The sequence below is a fragment of the Nannospalax galili genome, unplaced genomic scaffold (assembly GCF_000622305.1).
Source record: "Nannospalax galili isolate Female #2095 unplaced genomic scaffold, S.galili_v1.0 scaffold654, whole genome shotgun sequence".
Lineage (NCBI taxonomy): Eukaryota > Metazoa > Chordata > Mammalia > Rodentia > Spalacidae > Nannospalax > Nannospalax galili.
The window spans coordinates 2,738,721-2,749,030 of record NW_008335971.1 but is presented as its reverse complement, the minus strand read 5'-3'; the positions used below and the strand labels follow the sequence as shown (position 1 = coordinate 2,749,030).

Here is a 10,310-nt window from a genome sequence, read left to right as displayed (position 1 = left end):
ATATAGTATTTCAATATATATTTATTAAAACTTTACTGGTTGTAAAAATGACTTAAATATGGGATTTGACTTTACTAATTTTTGGTAATGTATGTTTTCTAAATTCATAAATAACAAATTTAAGATAAATCCAATTTCATATCATTGAAAAAGATAATTTCTTAAGAGAGCTCAGTAGTGGGCCAGAAAGATGGATTCACAGGCTAAAGCACTTGTTGTGCAGTCCTAATCACCTGCATAAATCCTTGAAACCCACACAGTAGAAGGAGAAAATTGGCTCCTGCAAGGTCTCTTCTGACTTCCACATATGTATCATGACATGTGCATACATATACTCACACACAGACATCATATGCATGATGTGGTGTGCCTGTATGTGGTGAAACAGTTCTATAATAAGATTTTATTAAAATTTAACCTTGAGAATGCAACATACATCATACACACAATATAACAACAACAAAAGCAGTAATAATAATTATTATTATAAAAATTGAGCTCAGCAGAGTCACTTACCCTAGTCCCAGAAACTGGCAAACCTCATTTGAAATTTGTGTGGTCCAGTTCTCTGCACAAGCTGTATGCCATATGCTCTGGATTCTGAACTGCACCAAACCTTTGTTGCTCATTGTTCCATTGAAAAAACGCACTAAAGATTCAGAGAGTATGGTGGTGATTACCAGAGACCATGGAGTGATGGAGTGGGGGTTGAGGGATGTGGAGATGCTGGACAAAGGGCACAAACTTACATCTGGATAGAATCAGGAGGCTTTTAAGAACAAATGCATCGTATAGTGAGTGTAGTAACTGATGTATTATGTATTCCAAAATTCTTAATAAAAACAAATTTCTAATTTTCTCATCACATACAAAAACACACTCAAGTACTTGAGGTGAAGAATAGGTCAATTAGTTTGACTTACTTATTCAGCATTGTAAACACATACCATTATATCACTTTGTACCACACAAATATTTATAATTTATCAATTTGCTACAAATTATTAAAATAAACAGACATACAGGGATGCACTCAAAATATAAGATCACATACAAAATCATTTTGATCTAAGTTGATAGAGTAATGATAATATTTAAATAAAATGTGCAATGTTCTTAACATTAGACCTTAGAAATCTTGGTTCTCCTCAAATGTATGTTGGAAGATATAAATTGAAAACTACACATTCTGTTGATATAATTTTAGCTATTAAAAGTTATTTATGAGGAGCATTGCTAATGGATTGAGTCACTGGATGGAAAACTGAAATTTGGGAAAACCTTCCAGCATTTTTACTTGTGTTGTTTTCTCAAGAAGCATATTTTTATTTGAAATTTTGCTATTTGGTTTACATCAACTTCCTCATCACCTTACACACGTTTTGAAGAGAATATCATGACTGGTTGTGGTTAAGTGGGTTGAATTTTAGCTGGTTGATCAAACAAAGGAATCATCAGCAATGGTAGTTTTACCTATAAACACCATGTTTCTGATACTGGTTTTGCTTTATTCTTCTTATTAAAACAGCTAAGATTGTGAATTTAGAATAAACAGATTAAGATTCTTTTAAAATGTCTCAGTTCTTACTAGCTGTGTGATCTTTGGCAGCAGTATAACTTCTCTCAAACTCAGTATCTTCTTGCTAAAATCTAGGAAACGCTGATTATGGGGCTGTTTTCCACACTTCGTTTATACTGCATGACACATATAATGAGTTAAATATTTTCTTATAAATAAAAAGCAATATATAGTAAAATATCACATATTCATATTTCGCAGCACAGTGTAAAGGGGGCTCGGACTGAAATTAAGCAAGGAAGGATGAGTAGGAAATGAATACGATCATAGTGAGGTGTTTCCCCTGCAGGCAGCAGGCAGAATATCACAACCAATATGAGAGGTGAGAAGCCACAAAGTGCCTGACTTGGATCATTTCAATCTTTGATGTTTACGTTTTCTGTCTGAATCTTACTTGCCCCAGACTTATCAAATGTAGCCAAGTTAAACAAACAATAAAAAACACAAACTAGAGGATTAGGTGTTATTTTCACTGTTAAGCAGTATGGTCCACAAGCACTCATGGGGAAAGAGGCTTACATCCTAAAGCCTCGACACATCTTGTAATAAACCAACGTTTAATCTTCCTTTCACAGAGAATCCAAAAATGAAAGTTAAAGTGATGCAAGTATTATTCATGGAAATAAGACATACCACAACTTGCTTCATCTGAGCCATCCTTACAGTGCAGCTGACCGTCACAGAGATTTCCCATTGGAATGCATTCTCCGTCCTTACACTGAAAATAGCCATCCTCACAGGGCTCTATGAGAAAAGAATATTTAGTATACAGTATAGAGAGGGCACAAATAGATGGCTTTGGTGCACCTACTCCATTTAGTTCCCTTTAAACATCAGGTCTTTGTTGCAGCTTATAGTGGGAGTAGCTTTAATGTCATATACTTTATTAGTCAGGACACCAGAAATAGCAGTAAATGCTTACATGTGGCTTTAAAAAGTGTAGATAAAACTTCAGGAATTTCATTTGCAAATGTGCTTTGGGGAAAATACCAAGAGACAGCAGAGAGGTTTTGGATACAGCTATCTTCCTAACCTCTGCCATATTTCTTCAATGAACTGCTTCACTCCAATGAACAAGTAAGTGACAGCCACCAGAATGTCGCCAACAAATGTCTACTGCTAGACATTTGTTATATGAAAATATGGATACTGTCTTTTGGTGGAACCAAGTTAAAATGGGTTTTAAAGCAGTAATGAAGGGCAAAGTTCTGGATCGAGATCCAAGTAAGTAAAGCAGTGTTGGCCTGTGGGAATGTTTTTGTACGTGGAAAAGTAAAAGGAATGCAGAGAGTTTTAAAAGCAGGATAAAAAAGCAACTGGATTGATCTGGAGGCATCTGGCTGTGGTTTCCAGACTGTGAATTATACATCACAAGCTGATTGTAAATATTAATTATTCAGAAGATATGTTTCTAGTACTGCTTGTCTTGTCCAGAGAGAGTCCAGCTCTCTGAGAGAGAAGGTCTACTTCTCTCGGGGTGCTTTCTCATGTCTTAGAAGGAAGAGCTTTATGTCAGGATGATACTAGGAGCTCTGCTTGGTCATGTGAGATCTGATTCCTCTGAGAATGGACATGAATTTATTATGGAGACAGTGTTTCATGCTATGTGGCACATGAAAAATCATGAAGGAGAATCAAATTCACTTAATGTAAAGAAAGAACAGGGATTGTGATAGCATGCACAAGACTCATACAAATCCAAGGCAGACAAAAACCCAGATGTGATAGAGGAATTGGTCAAGAATCTATAGCTGAGGAACTACTGGTAACCGATGGCTACTGGGAGAGGGAGAGTCAGTTTTATTTAGGGGAGTGATACTTAGCAGGTTGAGCAGGCTTTAAGTGATATGCCCACCCCTGATCAAAACACACTATATGAAACTAAAAGAATCAATAAAAATGTTAATAAAAAGAAGGAACAGGGAGACTTTATTTGGAAAAAAATTAGCAAATATAAATCAATATAATAAAACCTAGGTTGCTTTTTCACTGTCGCAATTCAAGTTACAAGAACATCAGAAACAAATGGGATTATCTCCATGATACTTTCATAACTCGTCATGACCAAAGATAATTGTACTTAAAAGGAATCATTTAAGCTAAGTATCTAGACTGTAGACTCAGATCTGAGAACACTGATAAATATTGTTACACTTTAAAGAGGGGTTCTAAATGTAGCTGTGCTACAGTCAACAGCAACAACAAATACCCGGAAAAGGGTGAGTGACGAACTGATTACCTAATTCCAGCTACTGAAATTTTCTGACCAAAATCCTTGGAGAACACTTCACATAGGTGTAAGAAGGATGGTGCTATCCCACAATCACATGTGGTCCACCTTAAAGAACTAACACACTGGGTTGCCTAGGTAAGGCGAGGTCAGCATCCTGCTTCCAATTGAAAGCATGTGACAGTTGCTTGTCAGGGTAAACAGACTTCAGCACAAAGAAATGGAGGACTGTATCCTGAAAATAGGGATTCAGAGCAGAGCAGGGTCATGAGATCACTCTAGAAATGTAAATTTCATGCTTACAGTGCAGTTATATTAGGCAACAGGAGTGAGTAGACTTTCAAAATACCCACAACTAGGTTCTACAAGACGTAGCTTTAGACTAAACTCTGTGGGAAAATAAATAAAATTATCACAGTGTCTAGTTTGTCCTGTGTGTTCTGTTAAACATTGGAGCTGTGGTGAGATGGAAGGAACAGAAAAGAGAAATTGAAACAAAGACCATATCCTACCTTAAGTCATTGGACCAAGAGTTGTGTCAGAGTTGAGGGATAAAAGAAAATTTAGATCATGAAAGTTTGATTATATTATTACACAGTTAAGAAAACTTAATATCCATGTAGTTAGAAAATTAGAAGATCTTCTTACAACATTAAAGGACAAAAAAGGATAATCAAGCAGTTGGAGACAAAGATTTCTTTACACCTCACTTAGGTCACTGATTCTTTAAAGTAAATGTCCCAGGGCTAGTGCCAGATGTGCTATTTCTGCAATGTTGTATACCCAAGGCTTAAGAAAATGGCATACAAATCAGTACATATTTGTTCAACATTAAGTTTATTAATATTAACATTTAATGTTGGTGTTGATATAAAAGTTTTTAATATAATGATTTAAAAAGTTCTATTTCTATATGTAATGCAATTATTTGATTGATGCTTTAAAGATTTCAAAAAGTTGATTTCACTCTTTGACATCTTCCCTCTCTGTGACTAGGATGAGAACTGCAGCTGGTGAACAACCCTGGTGAGCTAGCTAGAACATGCCCATGCTTTCAAAAATCTCCAAACTCATAGTTCTAGCTGTGATTGCTCACCTGGCACACAAGACCAGACGGGAAGCACCCCACCCTTCTAAACAAATTGAAGGTGAGAATCTGAAACACAGACTGTTCATACTTGATCAGAAATCAACCAAGCTATATTAGCAAAAAGGACAGAACAAAACTTCTATTCAACAAAGATGGGTTAGAATTTCATCAGACACAAAATCAAAAAAGAAGCCCATATTTTCAGATCATAATACATAAACACATATAATATGAAAAACCAAGATAATATGCTACCACCAAATACCACCAGTCACATAGAACTGTTCTATAAAGAGAACTTCCAAGAGGAATCCCAGGGCATAGAGCTTGAACATCTAAACATACAAATAAGCATATAGACATACAAATAAACAATCTGAAAAGAAAATTTAGCATGAGACTTGCCCATCAGTGAATCCTGTGAACTACAACAACTGGCCTGACAAGTTATGCCCAGTGGTGCACTAGTGGTATAAACATTTTAGAGGTAACCAACTACTTTCTAAATGGATTTAAGGTCTGCTTAATAGGATGGAGCCCATACTTAACATTCATATCAGCCTGAGGAACCTGAGGCTAGGCAGGTTACAGGCAATGAGAGAAAGCCTGCTAAATTATTCTGCTAAATAGATATGGTATTAAACTGGTTTTTACTGCATCATTGTTATACCCATAGATTAATGCATCTCTCAGTTCTCACCAGAGAAGCATTCTTATACAGTAGATAGTGCTTAAAACAGAGAACTACAAATGGCCAATGTTCATAGACTAAGAGACTCTGATCCCTGAATAGGACACCTTCATCAAGCTTCTGCCTTCTAAGGATCAGGGATCATTGTGAAAGAGGAAGTAGAAAGACTGTAAGCCCCAGAAGGGGTAGATGACCAAAAGGAAACAGTCTTCAGAGAGCTGGTCAGTTACTCATATGAACTCTAAACAATGCTAATAGCATGCACAAGTCCTATGCAAGCTCACATCAGACAAAAACTCAGCCTAGGTATGGACTGGGTAAAAAATACCAACCCAACCTAAGGAACTTTTGGCAATTGATAGCTGGTGAGAGGGAAAGACAGTGTCTTACAGGGATGGGACTCTTTGTGGGGCCTTTACTGAGGGAGGTCTGGGGACACAAATCAGACTCTATAGGCTGCAACACACGCACACACACCACACGAGATAGAGAATACATTGAATTGGGTTAGGGGTAGTGGGCATTAAACTATATTATATAAAAAATTCCAACATTCAATTTATATATATATAAATGAAAAAATAACAGTTTTATAAGTGGATGTAATCCTTGCTCAGTGAGAGGAAAATCCTGTGTGGCCAAGAACACATGACTGGAGAAGTCACAGATCCTTGATAAAAACTTATTTCTGCATGCCCTGAGACCAATGTAATTTCTTAGTGTATTCTAAATACTTATCCTTATATTTAGTCAAGTGCAGTTATCACTACTCATCAAAAAAAGCTTCCTTTTGCAACAGATGGAGTCTATTATAAAGTTCCACAACTGGTCAAATGCAGAGAACAAGTGACCATGAAGACCCTTTCCCCAAGTGACTTATCTACAATGCAACATCTATGTCTAATGCTCTGGGAACATTGTTGAGTGAGGGTGGCAGAAAATAAGGACCAGAGAGACAAGACACCTGCTGCTAGTTAATGCACTAATGATATCGCCACAGTATAGTAGACTAAGGAGAGCTACATAATGACTAAAGTAGTTAATATGCCAAGGTGGACGAGGGGAATGTCACCGTGCCCCACATCGAGATGAAGAGTTACAGGCAATCAATGGATGTTGAGGGAGGGAGAATCATTTTTTCTGCAGGTGTAGAACCCTGAGACCCTCTTCATTCACCCACTACCCCCCAAATCCCTCTAGACCCCCACTAATTGCTCTTTTAGCTTCTGTAAAATGCTTGGCTGCTGCTTTAGACATGCCTAGACATACCCTGGCATGCCCTGACCCCCGCCTTCTATTCCCCACCCCCCTTCCAGGAAACTATAGATTAACCAAGCCTGAGCATAAAAACTGCCCTATAAGGTAAAAAAGGAGACTCCTGGCCCCACAGGTAACAGTCAGCACATTCCACAGTCCTGAGAATAGCACCTACCAATAAGAAACTTCCAGGGCTGCATCTTATACATCCAATCGGTTTAAAATTATGCTTGCGTGCGTGGGCTCCTTAAACCAACCAATATGTATCTTTGGTATCCCCCCCTCCTTTGTCTAAAACCTATAAAAGGCTCCACTCTTCCTTACTCTGGGATCTCAGCACGGATCCGCTGCGATGGTGAGGTCTGAGAGCCCGAGCTTAAGCCCAAATAAACCATAAACCTTTGCTTTTGCGTTTCAGTGCATTGGGTCCTTGGTGGTCTTTTTGGGGTCCAGTGGATGAGGTACAACATTTGGGGGCTTGTCCAGGATCCCCCCAGAGACCTACAAGAGCAACCGACCCCAAAATGTTTGTGATCAACCGGCCGGGTAAGTTTTTGTAAAACTGTGTTTGTCTGCCTGTCTTCTCTATATTTTCCCTTTGGTCGCGGCCATCTGATCTCAGTTTTTTGTTGCTGGAACACTAGCAAGGTGACCTGGAGGATTTGGGAGACATGCCCATCCTTGTTGGGGTGGGTGTTCCCCACCAGACACCCCACCAGGACACTAGTCCATCTGAAACCTCAGAGGACCTCGCAACCCTGTTGGGACACACATGTCCTATCCATACGGTCTTTGGCACAATCGAGCCAGGGAATCCACACGGCCGAGAGTCCAGACCATCTAAAAGCTGCGGTAGTCTATTTTGGGCCCTCTGTCCGTGTTGTTCTTGTGTCTTGTGATCTTTGTTCTAATTTCTTTGTTGACGAAACAGACGGGACTGATAAATACTATGGGCAACACCCCATCTTCCCCTCTAGATCTTATACTAGTCCACTGGGGGGATGTTAAGATGATTGCCCATAACAATAGTGTAGATGTAAAGAAAAAGAAATGGACAACTTTATGTTCGGCTGATTGGCCCTCCTTCAATGTTGGATGGCCCCCTGAAGGGACTTTTAACCTGAGTTTGATTTCCAGGGTAGAGGACCACATCTTCCACCCACAGACGGGCCACCAGGACCAGATCCCATACATCATCACCTGGCGAGGCCTCATTGAATGACCTGATGGCCCCGCAGCCTGGGTCAAGTCCTTCCTTCCCCTGATTAATCCAACTGCTCCCCCTTCACCTCTGCAGGTCCTCCTTCTCAGACCAAAGGTGGAAGAGAAACCCATTTTCCAGGGAGGCATGGAGGAGAATGACATCTTTCCCCCACCCTGCTCCTCTCAGATGGGCACCCTGCCAAAGGCGCCACAAGTGCAGGCCCCGCCTCCTAACCCTGAAGAGCCACCATCGCTTCCACAGGGACCTGCGCAGGCCACACAGAGCTGGAGGGGGGCGGCCCCCCAGCCTGACACCATTGTCCTCCCCCTCCGGCTGGCCGGGCCCCTGGATGGAGAGGGAAATCAGCCCTTTCATTACTGGCCCTTTGCCACCAGTAATCTTTACAATTGGTGCTCACAGAATGTGCCTTTTTCTGAAAACCCCAGAGACTTGATTAACTTATTGGAAATTTTTCTCTTCACTCACCAGCCCACATGGGACAATTGCCACCAGCTCCTGAGTGTCCTGTTCACTACTGAGGAGCGAAACAGGATCCCGGAGGCAGCCTGGAAATTGGTTCCAGGCCCCACCAGGAACCCTACCACAGATCCAGGCATCATTAATGCCGGCTTTCCCCCTAGCCGTCCCAACTGGAACTACAACATGGCAGAAGGTAAGGAGAGGCTCTTGGTCTACCGCCAGACTCTGTTAGTGGGTCTCAAAATGGCGGCTCAAAAACCCAATATGTCTAAGGTCTATGATGTCAGACAGGGGCCCGAAGAGAGCCCGGCCTCATACTTAGAGAGGTTACAAGATGCCTTCCAGTGGTTCACTCCATATGACCCAGAAGTGGAGGAATCAGCTCAAACTGTGATGTTTGCTTTCGTTAACCAGGCAGCCCCTGACATCAAGAGAAAGTTACAGTCTTTAGATAGACTAGGAGAAAAGAACCTTAGGGACTTAATAGCAGTGGCGGAAAAGGTTTATAATAGAAGGGAGACAGCAGAACAAAGAGAGAGAAAAAAAAGAAAAAAGACAGGAGTCTGACCAGGGTCCTGGAGAGACAACAGGCCTACCACAAGAAGGACCTCAGAGAGATATTATTGGCAACCAACCCCCAGTATGGAAGGAGCTCATTGGTGGGATCCAGACCACAAAATAAGGTAGGGAAAAACCAGTGTGCGTACTGCAAGGAGGAAGGGCACTGGATGAAGGACTGCCCCAAGAAGAATAAGTGATCAGCTAAGGTATTACTGGCTCTAATTGGGGGTAAAGACAGTGACTAGGGGAGATGGGTCTCAGGTCCCCTCCCTGAGCCCAGGGTAACCCTGAATATAGAGGGGAACCCAATTGAGTTTATGGTGGAATCTGATGCCCAGAATTCATTTTTCTTGGAGCCAAGAGGGCCAGTGTCCTCCAGAACTACATGGGTACAGGGGGCAACAGTTTAGGGAAGGGTCAGTTATCCCACTCGTTTCTAGTAATCCCAGAATGTCCCTACCCACTTCTGGGCAGAGATTTATTGTCAAAAATGAGGGCACAGATCCACTTCACAGCTAAAGGAGCCACCCTGCTTCACAACAGGGTACCGGTTCAGGTTCTAGTCACAAACGACCTGACTGAGGAATATAGACTCAATCAGGAGCTGATCCAACCAAACCCTGATGTATCAGATTGGCTCCAAAAATTTCCCCAAGCCTGGGCAGAAACAGGGGGTATGGGTCTGACAGGACACAGGCCTCCTGTATATGTTCAACTCAAAGCAGGGGCAGTCCCTGTTAAAGTGCACCAGTATCTTATGCCCCTAGAGGCAAAACATGGAATTACTCCACATGTCAGAAGATTAATGGAACTGGGGGTGCTGAGAATGATCTTTGGCTCCAAAAATTTCCCCAAGCCTGGGCAGAAACAGGGGGTATGGGTCTGACAGGACACAGGCCTCCTGTATATGTTCAACTCAAAGCAGGGGCAGTCCCTGTTAAAGTGCACCAGTATCTTATGCCCCTAGAGGCAAAACATGGAATTACTCCACATGTCAGAAGATTAATGGAACTGGGGGTGCTGAGAATGATCTAGTCTGCCTGGAACACCCCACTCCTGCCTATCAAAAAGCCCCAATCCGGGGACTAAAGACCAGTACAAGATTTTAGGGAGGTGAACAAGAGAGTCATTGATATTCACCCCACTGTCCCCAACCCTTATATGTTACTCAGTACCCTGCTACCAGATCGACAATGGTATACAGTTCTGGATGTCAAG

General features: G+C 41.3%; 1 protein-coding gene across 2 annotated transcripts in view; it reads right to left on the bottom strand.

Moving 5' to 3' along the window:
- Positions 1–10,310, bottom strand: part of Tmprss15 (transmembrane serine protease 15) — a 136,938-nt gene that overhangs the window by 31,757 nt on the left and 94,871 nt on the right. For both annotated transcript variants that reach the window (XM_008830796.1, XM_008830795.1), the window contains 2 exons: positions 2,213–2,323; positions 517–649 (listed from right to left, as the gene is read on the bottom strand). In XM_008830796.1, coding sequence (XP_008829018.1) covers positions 517–649; positions 2,213–2,323 — 244 coding nt within the window. The remainder of the gene's footprint in view (positions 1–516; positions 650–2,212; positions 2,324–10,310) is intronic.